This window comes from Alligator sinensis, unplaced genomic scaffold (genome assembly GCF_000455745.1).
Source record: "Alligator sinensis unplaced genomic scaffold, ASM45574v1 scaffold800_1, whole genome shotgun sequence".
Lineage (NCBI taxonomy): Eukaryota > Metazoa > Chordata > Crocodylia > Alligatoridae > Alligator > Alligator sinensis.
This window is the reverse complement of record NW_005842655.1, coordinates 463,148-480,103: the sequence shown is the minus strand read 5'-3', so window position 1 is coordinate 480,103 and position 16,956 is coordinate 463,148. Positions and strand designations below refer to the sequence as shown.

Below are 16,956 nucleotides of genomic sequence, written 5' to 3'. Positions count from 1 at the left end.
CACTAGGGAGCTAACATTTTAATTTTCAGTGTGGTTTTATTCTCCTGGAAATTCTGCCAGAAATTGCAGGGAATGCGGCTTTTCATGGAAACTGCCTCAAATCGTGGTCTAGAAGAGAGGTTACCGAAGAGGACGTAGAACAGGGATTGTGATTAGGCAGAAAAGTGTCCCCCAGCTGACATATTTAGGACCCACTAGCCTGTGGCAATCTGGACCCAAACAGTTCCTGAAGGATCAAAGATGAAGACCAGAAAGGTAGACCGCAGTTTATACTGGAAGGAGGCTTCAGGCTTAGGGACAAGCGAGTCAACAAGCTTGTTGGGAGAGGCTATTTGGCCTTAGAGAAACTGTCTTTTCTTTGGCTCTGGAGAATGAATGCAAAAATGATCGCTGGCATGCTTCTAAAGAAAACCTGCCAAAAAGCCATACTTAAACAGATAGGAATCTGTCTTTGAGGTAAAAAACCGGCAACCTCCAAGGACAGCAGGAACACTCCATCTTGAGCCAGGTAATGGTGGAGGGGAAATGAAAAGCAGAAGGCATGCAAAGCACGGCTCCAGCACACCAGATGAATACTGCTAAGCAAAGGCTCTGATCTCAAAATGTGTGAAGCACATGCACACCTCACAGTGCAAAGTACACATGAACAATTATTCGAAGGGGATTTTTGTTGTTTTTTTCACGCATCACAACTACCATCTGTACAAAATTTGAAAAAAATGGTTTAACCTCAATCTGTTTATTAAGCAAGGAAAATATATTGTTTTTGCACAACAAAATGGTCATTTATTAGTTACTTCATTTGGGTTAAGCACATTGCAAGTGTGTATAACACTTGATATGTAAAGATGCCAACAAAAAGTAAGAAAAAAATTCAGCATGTAAAATCTTCCTGTCTGGTGCTAAGTGAATTTACACAAGAAGCACTCATGATGAGGAGTGACAAAGGAATTCAAATACACAAAATACCTTCAAATTTTTCAAGCAATTTTCCTGGAACTACATTTTATTTATCCAAAAAGGAAAATCTGAGAACCAAACCAGCCATTAAACAAAGTGCCTTTATTACCCAGATATTAAAAATAAAGCCCAAAATGTGACTTAATAAATCCCAGGAAAGCATAATTATTTAATCTGAAATAAATTTATGAGCTGCTTACTTGGAAGGGGCTTTACCCGTTTGTAGATGCCAAAGTTGATCAGACCATGCCGCTCCAGATAGCTGTGTACTCTATGAACTAGCACGGTGTCACCTACAGAATAAAAAACATTAAATTATGTATGCAATTACTTTGTACAAATAATTCATACTTACACACTCATATGGGACTGCTTTGTGACAGGAATATTTGGAGTATAATGGTCCCAGTCTAAAAATGGTCACCACGTTCCACGCAGTTTAATGGCAGGATGGGAAATGCTTTGGACATTTATACATGTACTTTTTCACACTGCAATGCATCAGAGATATGGCACATCTGAGCAGGCTCAATCTGAGTCTGCTCTGCACACAAGCTTACGCGCACCAAGCTGTCGCTTGCACTTGTATAAGTGGTGAGATGCAAGTCAGTGCGAAGAAAATGGCAGCAGCCTGCTTTTGAACTAAAACACCTTTGATGTATTTTAGTTTAAAAGTGGACTGCTGCCATTTTCTGTGTGCTGACATGCATTTCACCGCTTATACAGCTGTTGCAGCACCAAGTGCTTTTCAAAATGCCCAGTGGTGTGGCACATGCATGTATAAAAATGACCTCTGAGACCAGTAAGATGACAGTAACATGTCCTTTTAATAATTTATAGGACGATTTATATTAGAAACTAGTAAATATATAAGAGAACTCATTACTCAAAGGATGAAGCTCAGCCTTACAAAAAATAATAAATCACTCTCACATGCCATGATTATGCAATCCCAACTCCCTACCAAATCAGCAAGATTGACGAGCAACAGCAATGCAGGGGAAAAAAGTAACCAACAAAAATCATGAGCTTGTATCAAGAAACACTTGACTTACTGTTATAAGGTGCTTCTAACTGTTGAAGAGTCGCTTCGAACGTCAGCTGAACCTTTGGGTTGTCCAACCAAAGCTGTAACTGTATTTAAACAAAACCAGTATGTGTGATATGTTTACATGGAGAGATTCAGACTGAAAGTATACCTTGACTTTATAAAACACTGCAACTGAGTTTCAACTTATAAATCAAAAAGCTCACCCTTTACTGAAATACTTCTCAGCTATCCCCTTTTTCATTTTTCTTAGACAGTAGAATTCACTGATTTATTTTTTTTTTGCCAACCCAAAAAAAGAGAAAATGATGTCCCCAGCAAACACATTACGGTTACTAAATGGACATGCTGGAATACCACGCAATCTTAACTGAGCTTGTTCGTGCATAGAAAAAAAAAAAAATCAGTTAATTTCAGCATTTCCTAACTTCTGGTGTTTGGATTTCCAACTTAAGTGTTCTTCCCAAGCAGTTTCCCCATACGAGTTAGAGGTATTACCTATCTGACTGGCTGCAATACAGGAACAAAGGTCAGAATGGACCTCCTTGGCCCTGCACTCGCAGGCAATCATTTACCCCAAGAATCCCCCTAATTACCATGCCCAGCCTTTACATACAGCTACACAGCACAACAGCAAAAATACTAACATGCTTCTAACCCTATAACAAGCAGAAGAGAAGGCAGCACTTTCAGTCCCCTGCCACTGCAACAAGAGGGGTTGATTACTATATGCTCAAAACGATCCTTCAAAAAGGATTGTGCTGCATACTACATAGCAACCTTGTGGGTTTTCTCTTGCTATTAGCCCCATTTATATACCGACTGTATGAGAGACAGCCTGTTCTTCACCTCTCTCTCATGCATTTTCTGCTGGGAAGGCACTTCTCCCTGGTGAATCAGGCCCTACCCATACAGGTCTATTCCCAGTATTGCCACAAAATCTTTGTGCTGCTAGAAAAGTCCATTAAATCAAACTTAACACACATTGTCTTAGTGCCCTCATCTCTGCAAGACTTAAAAGCCTAAAGAATTACTGGCTGTTGGAAAGCTTGTGCCCCAGGGCTCTAAGCATGTTGCTCTATACTATCTGCAGCCTCTTACATGGGTATAAAGGGGCAAAATCCTCCCCACCCACTTTACCTAATGAGAAAGACTAAAATACCCAAAATATAGGGTAATAGAGAAGCAGACTCAACAAGGGGAAGAGGACATTTTTGGAACTCAGGACGTCTAAGGAACAATTCTCAGGTTGACTTGTTTTTCAGACTTTCCAGGTTGCAAAGGTGCTTCAGTTGGGAATGCATAAGCACTTTTTCCCCCCCCAAAAAGTAAAATATGTTTTATCGCTCTCAAACAACAGCATCCAATGGTATTTTTCAAGCCTCATTAAGAAACTCAATTTTAGCTTGAGATTGAATAAAGTTTCTACACTAAATAAAAATTTTCTAGAAGTTAAAAAACCAAAAAAAAAATAAAAAATCTAGCAATAGAACGGCATCAAACTTTAGAGCATTCATGGCATCTACAATTCAAGGGCAACACCAGTTAAGGATTACCCTATATTGCTGCAACCCAGAGCTAGATAAAAACTAGTTTAATGACCAGTGCGATGGGGTTTCTGAAATGGAACAAGACCACCAACTTATCAAACCACCATCAGATTGTAACTACTATTCATGGGAGTCATTCTTAGGAAGTTATTAGAAGATAAGAAATTCTTATACTTCTCATCAGTGTTCCCAATAACTTGACACTTACTGTGCGGTTTCTGATATATAAAAACACCTTCTGAGTCTGCTGTGGGCCACTGATTATGTCTGGGAAACAGGCAGCTTCTTGAGATGTCATACGATCATGTGGAAGTCTGCTCTGGAAAGCTGCCCCTTCCACACCTACAATAAAAAGAAAGATTGTCTACAAGTAATGCAAAAGTAACCAGTACATACAAAGGCTCCCCCTTTCTACTAAGGCACACTGCATGCAAATATCCTAGCATGTGCCAGATGATTGCGTCTCACATGTTCACCAGTTCCTTTTACTTATTTCTGCAAGCCAGCTGTCTCTCAATTAGTCATAGAATTGGAAGAGACCTCCAAATCCCAGCATGAATGCAGGAATTCCTAGACGATCCCACCCAGACTCCTCTTGAAAACTTCCAAAGAAGGAATTTCTATGACTTCCCTGGACAGTCTATTCCACTGCTTTACTCTGCTAACAGTAAGGAAAATTTTCCTGTGGTCTTATGACAATCTACTCGGTTGTATCTTAAAACCATTGCTTTGCATCCTGGCCCCTGTGGCAAAAGAGAACTGTTCTCCCTCCTCTTTAGGGCACCCTGTCAAAGATTAAAAGCCACTATCGTGTACCCCACTTAATCTTGCATCAGTAGTTTGAGTTACAAATGTGAATTGAGCTCTACCCTGTGCAAAAACTACAGCAGAAGGAAAAAAGCATCTAAAAAAATTAAGGAAAAAAAAAAAGCAAAAGAAAATGAAAACTGAAGTGTTTAAAAGAAACAACTGATTTAGTTATTTTGAGTATATGGTTTCCGACTTCTTCCACCAAATACTCAAGCTTTACAAACGTTTGGGTGCTCCTCCTAGGCTAACAGTTCTCTTGACTTAAGGACAGTGTATACTTTCCTGTCACCTTTTCTCTAATTTCACAGGTTTTACCTACATTAAGCCTGATTTAACCTTGGCTTTTTTTCTCCTAAATCTAGAAAAAATCCATATACCATCTGTTCCTTTAATCTAATCCACACAGCCACAGCATAAGCAGTGGTAAAATGTGATTCTCTACAAATGTCTTTGCTGTATTTTCTTGAGTGAAATAAAAGGAAAGGATTTCTATCGTTTCTTCAGGAACTCTAAGTTAAAACCTAAAAGACTGGACAAATTAGGATCCAATTCTCAATATGGGAAGACTCTTCAAAGACACTTGCACATTTAGTATGCTTAGAACAGATGAAAATCAACTTGAGGGGAGAAGAGAATTATAAAAAATATCCAGATGATATTTCTCAAGTTTGGTAGACTGCAAACTAGCTGTGCACAAATAATAGTACACAAAGATGTCTCTGCATAAGGAGCATAGCTGGATTTCACTTCAAACGTGCATCTGACTACGGCAAAAAGCAAAACAAGTACACGTAGATGTGAACCCAAGCGAGACGAGTATAAAAATCTTTAGATTTTGTTATGGAATATAACCTAAGTAGGTAAGAAACTTGGGTAAGAAAAGAGGAGATTCAACCTGGAAAAAAAACAACATGCCAACATATTCAAAGAATAAGTGCCACATACATATAATAAAAGGAAAATGAGTAAGTATTGATGCTGGAACTACTATCAGCACCCACGAGGTGACAGTAAGCATCAAATGAGATATAAGCTTCTAGTGTATTATGGAAAAAGACATTTGTATAAAATGTCTGGCATTATGTGAGAGGAAGACAGAAGGATCATCTTCTCTGTACAGCCCTAGTGAAACTATTCTTATGGCATACCACTAAGTTTTGAGTAGGCTTATATCACAAAATTGAAGATAATTAGATGCAGTTTAAAAACAACTGTTATGGGACAGATATTAATTTATTTTGGAAAGATAAGAACCAATTATCAGTAGACTGCCTACAGGGACAACTTAGGATGTGGAAAAAACAAAAAACAAACCAAACCCAAAAAACTGTCTAGGTGGATCTAGACGGTTATCTGGGAATAAAACAAATGAAGAATAGGCAAAATTATGCCAAATATCAGATTTCCTGACTGCAATATTTATTAAGCCATAAAGTAACTTTCTGTTACAGAGGGTATAATGTCACTCCCCAAGACTGGTTACCCAAGGCATTGCCTAATCTATAGCTCTTTCCCACTGATCTATGACAAGGGTCAGCATCTTATAGCCAATGGGCCAGATCGTGAAGGTCTGATCCAGCTTGGGGGATTGGTGGCACAAAGCTGCACCATGCCACCCATCTGCTCCACAGCCCTCCCTTGCGCTCTCTTGCACCCGTGTTGACCCTCACTGCAGAATCTGCCCATCCCCAATGCCCTTGGGCATTTCCAGGGGGCAGAGATTTGCAGCCTGCTGCTCAGGCTGGGTTGCAAGAAGTGAAAGGTTGCTAACCTCTGATCTAAGACCGAGATTCAATGTGTGAATAACCATGTATGTAAAAAACACAGAGCTACACTAACAAATACTGTCAGATGCAAGCTCAAGATACAAATTCTCTACAGTACTTTTAGTATAACTAACAAAAATAAAAGTACCCTTGATATCAAGTAATAGTTAAACAAAAAAAAGCAACAAAGCAATTCCCAGACAGGCCAACCAAGCAGAATTAAAAAAAAGCAAAAGCTGAACTAGACTGTTTTATGAGCCTTTCTGGACCTTCAGGAGATTTTTTGTCAAAAGAAAAGAAAAAGCCACACCGAAACAAACCTACTGGCCAAACAAGTACTAAAAAACTCCCAATAAAACTTGGAGAGAATTTGGAGATAAGCCAAGCCCCACGTTCCTTGGTAAACTAGAAAGTAGCTTACTCAACATTTGTATTTTATGAATCCTAAGAGCCAGAACTCCTGCGGCTACAAAGAACCGTGGGGAAAGCACCTTCCATTCCCATAAAAGGTCTAGAGGTATGGTCCAAACAGACTGTTTATGGATTCAGCAGATATTAAGAGAGAGGACCTGGAACTAGTATGAAATAGATGTATAATACAGTCGACAGGCAAATAAGATGTTTCAATATGGCTCAATCAGAAGACCTAATTTAAAACTAAAGCCTTTCTAAGCAGATTCCTTGCAAAAAAACCCACATATGAGATTGCTTTCAGGCAGGTGAAATCATTTAGCATTCATCATTTCAGGAACTATGGTTTCTAAAAGGAATCTGAAGAAGGGATGGAAGGAGTCTCAACCCACTGTTCAATACACATTATTTTGCATAGAAGGCTGGCAACCTCTTTGATTGCCACAGGGACGCATTTAGAGATTCTCCTGTTCTTTCTCTCTCTCGCACACACACACAATTTGCCAGCTCCCTATTCCAAATATCAACAATTCTTAAGGATTCAATCTAGCTCATGGCTTAGTAGTCTTCTTTCTCATACGACTCATGCCAAAAGATTCTGTTGGATGCTGCCCCATTTAAAACCCTTTCTGGGGCCTTTTCAGAGCACTGGAGGAATTTTTCATTTGAGGGCAAATTATTTTGCTCTCAACACCTTCCAAGAATTAATTAGCAGTCGCTCCACTCATCCAAGTGGGTAAAGCACATCCTTAGAAATGGCTCACTACTGATGCAATATCAAATTTGCAAATATATCTAAAAATGAAAAAGCGCTGTGTCCTTTCTGTCAGCCTGAAGTCTGTAATATTTAACGGTAACTCAGTATGTATTGGTACTGATGTCCAAAACGTAACCAGACTCCTTCATTTAAGTATGGTGATGATGCATCCCTGGGATGATATCCTGAACTCTGTTTCCTTCAAAGAGGTTTACTTCTTCAAAGTCCAGAATGGTTCTTAGAACCCATAACTCCTTTCATTAAATTAAATCTCTCACTCTTCAGATAGCACAGACAAAGTGGCAGGAAGATGGCCGTTTTGGTTATTGCTACTATTTTGGTAGCACTGTGAAAGTACTTAAGAATCAATTTTAATGTACACCCCAGATCTCAATAATTTGGATCATCTATTAGATATAATTTATGACCCAAGTCTATTAAAAAAGAAAGCTAATCTACCTAGTAGGGTAAGTCTTCGGGGCTAAACACCGGGACACTGCTCAGGAACTCAATCCTCTCAAAAATCTACAAGCTTCTTCAAAAAGGACCCAGAGTTTCTAAGCCTGGGGCTCTCGATACCAGTCTAATGGGTAAAAGCCAGCTAGGCAAGAAATACCAGTTCTCACATTTGAACTCCTCCAAACATGGAGAGGAGTGGAGGGCTGAGAGATCGGCCTGAGGGATTTCGGTGTAGCTTTAGTTTCTGTTTCCTTAGATGTTATAGCCTTCAATTGCATTTTGAAAAGATCCCTCCCTTTCTCAACAGGTGAGTATAAACTTCTCCTGAACATCTTGCTAGGATCTGGACACCCACACCCATGCGCACTTGCAAGCATCAATCCCTAACTTGGCGGCTCTTGCTACTAAGTGGCAAGCATCAAACGCCACCCTCACCTGATGCTTGGCCGTCTCCAAACCCTCCAGAATTGTCGTCTTGAAGTCCTCCTGCTTGCCCTGTGGAAGGAAAGAGGAGAACTCAGGGACCTTACTCCATAAGTTAAATCATAATGGACATAAAGGCCCAGCAGCTGGCGATTCAAGTATTAAGCTTCACCAACTAACTAAAACCATTTTCTGAGAATTTTATCTTCTGGAATCTATCCGGGGCACCAAACTCTAGTCTTCTACAGCTTTCTCCTCATTACTGAAGCCTTTTACATCAGGTTCTTGTGGGAAACTTAGAAGTACATAGCATGTAGTATTCCTGATGGCTAAACACTTATGATCAGCTTTATTAACAGCTGGGAGTGGAATAATAAGATTACAAGTCTTACTACCGGTCTGAAGATTGGATGGATGGGTACAGCCAGAACCTCTGGGTCTGAAGCTGCAAACGTTGGGACAATCTTGCTCTGGATATCCCTGCAGTTCCCTAACTGAAAGAGGACAGTGTGAACCATTCTGTAAAGCCTCTTCCTTCTCTTCCACAAACCTTTCCTCGAAGCTTGGGAGAAGAACCATGAATCCTATGAAAGGTTCAGGCCAACATTATCTGCTTCACTGCCCCTGGTTCACCTACAATTCATCAGAACACCAAGACAACCTTTGAAGTTGAATGCTTCAATACCGATGATGCACAGATCATGAACATGGACATCTATACACCCAGTGCTGTAAGGCATTTATTTACTGAACAGTTTCAATATATCCCGAGCTGGAAGCATGAGGAAATGGAAAGCATCCAGCTGAGAGATATAAAAGGGTCTAAAATTACCTGAGCCTGTCAACAGGTTCTAAACAATAGACCTGCCTGGACTGAAATATTATTTGGAAACTGAGTAAACCCAAGAACAGGGAAAGTGCATCTATAATGCACACAGGAACAAGCTGGGAGGTGTCGCCTTCTACTGAACCACTAACCTTCAGAGGACAAACTATATCAGAGGTTAGCTCGGAGGAGACGTGTTTCTATGATTAGATGTTGCTATCTTCTCAGCCCAAATAAACCCAGGAAATAGTGGGATGCTTTGGAAACACTTCAGCACTGTTTGGAAGTCTAGACTCATGTCAAGGCTCCTTCAAAGCAGAGTGCTTCAAGGGAATGTCCTGACACCCAGCAGACCAAGTAACTACTCCTTCACTGCAAACATCTCATGTATCGAGTGGAACAGATTTATAGGGCTCAAGGTAGCTGGATGGGACAGCAGCCTTTTCCTAGGTCCTGATGGTTCAAGGTGACATCCTCAATCAGACTGCTCTGACATCCTCAATCAGACAGTTGACTACCCCAAGGTTCAGCACACAATGGTTCAAATTCTTTGTTAGGGTTTGATGGGTCTTTTTGCTGTAGCTGGGATACAATTTGAAGTTATTAAATTTGCTTTTTAATCCTCGTTCAATTAAGAATTCAATTCCCACTCCAAATCTAATCTCTTAATAGTAAAATGAAAGATATTTGTATCCTTTCGCATACTACTCATGTGCTTAGAACTCCCAAGTTCACAAGGAAAATAAAATTAGACAACAGGAAACAGACAATCAAAGAAATGTAAACTAACAATTTGAGAAATAAAACTCCAAAGAATCTCACAGAAGCTGCTTTAGGGCACTTGACATGCATGACCCAAGAATGAGATGCCCAAGAAAAGTATTAGTTATCTCTATGTTTCCTCCAGAGATGGTGCCAGTCCACTCTCATATAACAGTACTAATATACATGCTGCATGTGGCTTTGCAGAGCCCCATTTTAAGTTTATCCATGGTGGAGGAGTGATACTTTTGAGCTATTTATATGGGGTACTGTTAAGAGAAATTCATTTCCTTCATTTCCAACTGTTGCACTTCATACTAAATTTGCCTAAAAAGGGGTTGCTGGGGAGGGCTGAAAGCTAAGTAAGCAGAAAGGTCTGCTACAGAATTTTAGGTCTAACCATTTACACAGATTGCTAATACTGTATCCTTTACAGAAAATCTAAATTGTACATGACATACAAGTGTGCACACTATAACTTTAACTATATTGATAATCATCAAACTATGAATCTACTTGTATGTTGCTACGTATTGGTAACCCATAAAAAGAAGCCTGAATCAAGTGTAGACCAAAAAAGAAAAAAGGCTGAAGTGTTAAATAATCTTTTCAATTCTTCTCACGTGACCATGAAGAACATAGGATAAGAAAAGGAAATAAGCATTCACAGGGGACAGAAATCTGGTTTAACTAACAACTTCTAAGACCACTGGCGAACCAGTTCACACTGGCTGCTCAGAATCTCAACAAAACAAAAAGAAAAAATAGTTAAAATTGACCAAGTAGGGGAAAGATCCAAAGCCTGCTCTACTACCTCTAAAGGTCCTGGACTACATAAACGGAGATGTAGCAGGGTAAAAACTAAAGGTGCTAACTATGAAAAGGGCCGCAAAAAAACCCAACAAAAACCAAGAACAAAAAGACTATTCCTGGCTCTCCCCTATAGCACTGGTAATACTTCGCACTCATATTTCAGCAGTAATCGTACTACCTGTTTGTATTTAGAAGTTTAAGTGCATGTGTACTGCTATTGATAAAAAGGGCTTTAACAAGTTTAGGGGTCATCCATAAATCCCTTGCCATATTTGAAGGTAACAGTCAACATGCAACAGTTTGCAGAAAATCACGGTCAACAATTAGCATCCTTGGGTATGACCACACGATTTAGAGGTAACACACCCCAAAAGCAGCTGATACTAACCAGGACAGGGGTTGCAACGTAAGAACTGGAAGGTACTCTAAAGACAGTATAGGAGGAGAGACTAGGTAGGACCAGGAACAGCTTGCCATACCTAAATAGGGGTCAGATGGACAATCATATGGGCCATTTGTAAACATGCTCACCGTTTTCTAAACAGTGTTAACTGATTTGCATCACACAGTTCAAATCAAATTTCAATTTGAATGACAGGTTAATAGACAATCACTGACCACCAGGGAGGTTTCTGTGCATTTCTGTACTTCTGCAGCAGAGAGGGCAGGGGGCAGAAGACACCACAAGCAAAAACACCACTCAGGGCCACAAAACTGCACTCACTTAGTACACCTGGTGGTGAGCACAAGCAACAGCAAGCCCTTAGATACCTGCCGTGTATACAGGTTAATTAATACAGCTTAAATTGCCTAGTGTGGGCTGCTGAGGATTCAATGAGGATTACTTAATTTGGATTTATAGATAATTTTCATTCGGACTACAGATGTCCATGTATATATAGTGACGGCTGTAGTCCGGATCAAACCTAGAAAAATGTAAAGTCTATAAACGGCCCATATGACTAATGTCCCTGCCTTCTATTTGACTTCAGACTAACGTGGGTTACTATCTCTACCATATATTGCAACAAGGAGAAAGTTTAGAAGCCCAACAGGTTTCAGGAAAAAGAGCTTTAGAAGAAAGCGATAGATTTTAAGAAAACAGTCCTAAACAATAAGAAAATGAAGGATCAAACCATAAAAGCAGCATGTGAGCAAAACATGCACATGTGTAGTTTGATTTTAAAAACACTAAGCAGAACACTTTAAAAAGGAGGGTTAGAAGTGGAAGGACAAGTAGAGGGATGAGGTATCTAAGCTGGATGAGTAGAACCTACAATACTAAAAGCCCAGAAATTACTTGATGGTACGACTATGGAAGAATTAAATGAGGAAAAGAGAAAAGACAGAGGCACAAAATGCTCCAGTGATTCTAAAAACAAACAAATCAGGGGGACCCAGGAAAATTTATAAGCTACTTTAAAAGCCCATATTGCTATAATCAAGCAAGACAAGGCTAAGATTATTGTAGTCATTAGTTTTCAGAAAGGTGAAGAGAGAGAGAGAGAGAGAGAGAGAAAGCAACTGAGTTTAAGGATAGGCATGATTTGTGCTGTGCTGCAGATAAATGATTTAGCCAATAAGGAAAAGAAAAACTGTCCCTAAATGATGACTATGAACAGATCCCAATGGGGAGCATTGGTAAAAAGCCTAAAGAAGTTGATGCTGTACAACCTGTGAACACTTTCATCCCTTTATATGGGGAGGAGAAGAATTTGTATAATGGTGGGGAAAGCGGCAGGGGGAAAAGCCTAAAGAAGTTGATGCTGTACAACCTGTGAACACTTGGGAGGGGAAGAATTTGTATAATGGTGGGGAAAGCGGCAGGGGGAAAACAAGCCATAACCTACCATGTAACAAATTCCTCATAACTCTATTTAGACATAAGGGCATCAGAGTATTAAAAAAAAAAGAACGCTCATAAGTCCGTCCTCAAGGGCCACATGAAAATGGTACTGGAAGGATTTTTCAAGGGGGAAAAAAAAAAAGTCAACAAAGTTTGGTTAAGCAGACCTGCAAGTTAAAAAGGGGTTAAATTTAACAGCAAGCAAGGAATTTACAGCTGAAGCTAGATACATTCAGTTGTCTTAAAACTTATGACCTGCAAAAGAAATTGAAAGGCAGAAGTATAAACAAAAATGGAAAGTTAACATGTATCCTGGCAATCCTTTGCCTGTAAGTGGACTAAATAATAGTTGGCTAGTAATACAAAACTACCAGCCTTCATTAACCTTTAAGAATCCAAGAATAACCTTGAATCTCATTAATACAATGAACTAAGGCCCTGCCTAAGAAATGCTCTTAAAGTCATGTATGTCAAGATAGATTTTAGACAGTTTTTTCTCTTTAATCTAACTTCGCCTCAATTTCTCCATTTTTTAGGGCTCCTGCAAAAGAAGGGGAAAAATTACTTCATTTGGTATAACAGTTGGGACCATGCGGGTCTTCTTTATTATTTTTGCTTTATACATAGTTTGTATGTCATGTGGTACATGACAGATAGAACATGATACTAGTTATGTAACTGGTTTACTTTTTAATTGGTTGCAACAAACATCAATTTTATAGACATAATGATGTTAAATATTCTTATAAATTGAAAATATTAGTAATATTACTATTGTTAGATCACAATCATCATCAATCACAATCAGTTGTATTTTCTGCAAGTTAACAAAAATGGTCTTTAAAATATAAAAGCATGCATACATTTTTGACACTTCAATTTTATGCAAAGGTTATTCATGAGTTATGAGTTGCTGTTGTTTTAAAGTGATGATGTATCATTTACTTTGTTTTACACAGTTAATTCGCAGGAAAGTAGAATGGAAACATTGTGCTATTAACACCCCATGACTAGTGAAAAACCCGCTTACTGGAAGCTGGAAGAGTAGCTCAGGAAGACTTACTTTGTAGACTAGGAATATTCCAGGTAAGGCACATGTGAATGCTTGCTTCTGGGCAGTGCTGGTTTATGTGCGTGTCCTCCTACACGATTTTAGGTTCAATGGACCTCAAAACTGGTAAGGATGTTGGCTGACAAAACATCCTACCCAGCACAGTATACAAATAAGCTGCAACCAGCTGACAAAATATTAAATTTATTCTGAATCACACTGGTCTCTGATTCCTTAATGTTATGACTGCATTAATGAAAGAGGAGAAACAGAGTTCTGGCTTTATCAATTTGTCGTGTATTTTATCATTTATCATCTCATCTAGCTGAGCAAAAACCAAGAAGCAACTGACATAGAAAAATTAAACCCCCTAAAAAGGGAAAAAACTCAGAATATTAAAGCAAATAAAGTGGCTGAAAGGGCTGCTTCAAAAGAAGAGCAGAGCAGATGGTAATGCCAGTAGCATAACTTCACAGATGGAACTGCATGCATTCAGCCATAAACCACTAGCAAGATATTAGTTCCACTGAAGAAAGCTGCTAGAAGCTGTAGCTCATACCAGGATGACACAGTTAAGACTATGACATAAGAGCTCCTGTCAGTGAATCCTGGACGGCAGGCAGGCTCTGAACGGTCCCTGAATATTGTAGAGTAGAATTCAATTGAGTAATGTCACAACAATTAGGGCAAATGGACTATGGAACATGCAGCGTAGGTGTAGGATGGTGGCTAGAAGTATATCAAACAAGAGAATACATGCAACACTGCACAAACTAGGACTATAACAACCTGGAGCCCAGGAAAGAGAAAGATGCTTTGCAGCAGGAGAGACCTTATAGACCCTGATCCAGGCTGCAAATTGAGTGCGTCTCTCCACTTGCACAGCAAGACAAGCAGTAATTGCCAATCGTAACGTCTTCACCAAGAAGTGGAAGGCGGGAAGCTACTTTGGACACTAACTCAGCGGAAAGGTTGGTAGAGCAGGAGTTGTCCAAGTGAGAAATGCCCCCAGGTAATGAATTCTGATAAGGTATTCTATTTGCAGGATAGGTGTTCAAACAATCTTGGTAATTATGAAGAAGAATAAAAATATCACGTTCCTTATAAGCTAGCGCTCTCGACAGGTAGACATTGGACTACAAAAACACTATGGAAAATAGAGTCAAGATAGGATTTGCATTAGAAATCACCCCTAATCTTTACGGGCATTAGAGAGGAAAGCCTTAGAAGCAATGACTATTAAGCCACTAAATTAAGATGAAAGCCTTGGAAGCAATGGCTGAAAATTATGGGTTATGAGTCTGCCAGAGATTTAAACTGTTTAGATCCCCTCCCAAAGCAAGGGCACCAGGTGGCCTTAGCTGAGCAATGGATCTAAGGCCCCAGGAGTAGGCATCGTTTTTGGCCAGAATGCCAAAAAAACTGCAATGTCTACCTTGTACAGTGCCAGAGTACTGGCATGCCAGAGAAAAAAAAACGGGTTGGGGGTATATGGCAGGATGTGCTGCATACTAATATAGCTAATAATCATAAGTGTTGCTTTTTTTTTTAAACACAGTAAATACAAGGTTTTCTAAAAATTCTAAACCGGGTGACAATAAATAAAACTTCACATACTACCTTTGTTGTTGTGTATTTTTTTTTGTTAAGCATGTGGTGAAAAGAGAGAGAGAAAAAAGAGAAAAAAAAGGAGAGAGAAAAAGAGAAAGAAGGAAAGAGAAAAGAAACAGAGAAGAGAAAGAAAAAAGACGAGGAGAAAAAAGAAGAGAAAAGGAAAGGAGAACGAGACACAAATGCACAGAGAGCCAGACACGCACAGAATTACACATGCAAATACAGAGAACCAGACACACGCAAAAACACACACAGAACAGACACATGCACCCCCCCCCACAGAGCCAGACACGTGTGCACGTGTACACACAGACACACAGAGCCAGGCTGCTGGGCCACAGGGCAAAATTCAACCTAACAATGCCTTGGGCCCACCACAGCCCCTGTGCTTTCCTGGGGAGCTGGCCCCTGGGCTGCAGTGCAGCCCACTGAGGCCCCAGCCATCCGCAGAGACAGCTCTAAAGGGGGCCTTGGGGAAGCTATAGCCACCCTAAAATTTGCCTTAGCCCCCCCAAATAGCCACCCTCCCAGCACCGCCCACCCACCCTGCCAAGGTGTGGCGCTCCCAGCAGGGGCAGTGCCAGCCTCCTCCTGGTAGTGGGGCTGGGTGTGGGATAGGCTCAGCTGTGCGGGGCAGGCGGGCAGCGGTGCCAGCACTGGGAGGGGTGGAGCCTCCCAGCCCAGCCCCCACACTGGAAGGTGGCTGGTGTCACCCCTGCTCCAGGGCCCAGGCATCAGCTCTATACCAGCAGGTGCACACGCGCCTCAGAGTGGACAGTGGGGGAGCGGCCCGAGGCAGCACAACCCTGGCCCCTGCCCCGCTGTCCGCTCTGAGGCACACATGCAGTCACTGCCAGTACAGGGCTGATGCTGGGGCTCTGGAGCCCAGATCAGTTATTTGTAGCTGGCCTGGGCTCTGGGTAGCTGCAGCAGGCAAGCTGCAAACAGCTGCACCAGGCTTCAGAGAGGCATCGGTGCACTGAACAGTGGGGGAGAGGCCAGGCTTGTGCTGCCTCAGGCCCCTCCTCACTGCCTGCTCCGAGGCACATGTGCACCTGCCAGCAGTACCGAGCTGATGCCAGGGCTCCGGAGCCTGGAGCAGCTGTTTGCAGCCTCCTGGCTGCAGCTGGCCCAGGCTCTGTATAGCTGTTGCCAGCCATGGAGCCTAGGCTGCTTACAGCAGGGCTTGCAGCCTCCCAGCCACCAGCTGGAGGCAGCCTGGGTTCTGTGGCTGGCAGCAGCTGCTTAGAGTCCAGGCTGGTGGTGGCATGCTGAGCAGAATGGCCTTGCATGCCACGCTGGCACACGTGCCAGGGACTGCCAAACTCTGATCTAAGGTGGAGGAGGAGAACAGTAATAAGAAGGAACAAAAAGCCCTAATTACTGGCCTAAAGAGAATTCCTAGACATTGGGACATGAGTCAGACCTGCCAGTAGTAATATGTCCATAAGCTGTCAGCATCGTTGACCCCACCCATCCAGCAAGCCACAGATACCCAAAAGCTTGCTACATACTAGGCTCAGCATGTGCAATGCTGATGACACAGCTAGTGGATATTAATCTGTAAGACGGTGGGGCTAGTCTGGTAAATGAAATTTTGGGGGTCCTCTGCTAGGGGGCCCATAAAGGTGCAAGTTTTTTCTTGGGGGGGAGGGAGACAAGCCAAGGTGAGTGCATGTCTCCCCCTCTTTAATAAGGTCCACATGGCAGCACCTGCAAATGTGTATTTACAGATCTCTGGTTTTATGGTACTCCAAAGAGGGTGAGCCCAAAGGTTGGGCAAAGGGGGGAAAAGGTTCCTGGTGACCAGCCTGGAGAATTTAGAAACCGGAAGGGGTTCCAGTTTCTAAATTAGAAAGC

General features: G+C 41.3%; 1 protein-coding gene across 1 annotated transcript in view; it reads right to left on the bottom strand.

Moving 5' to 3' along the window:
• The window catches only part of KDM1A (lysine demethylase 1A), a 53,346-nt gene that overhangs the window by 27,135 nt on the left and 9,255 nt on the right, over positions 1–16,956 (bottom strand). Inside the window, exons 2-5 of the mRNA XM_014524738.2 lie at positions 8,197–8,256; positions 3,767–3,900; positions 2,016–2,094; positions 1,161–1,253 (exon numbers count right to left, since the gene is read on the bottom strand). Of these exons, the coding sequence (XP_014380224.1) occupies positions 1,161–1,253; positions 2,016–2,094; positions 3,767–3,900; positions 8,197–8,256 (366 nt within the window). The remainder of the gene's footprint in view (positions 1–1,160; positions 1,254–2,015; positions 2,095–3,766; positions 3,901–8,196; positions 8,257–16,956) is intronic.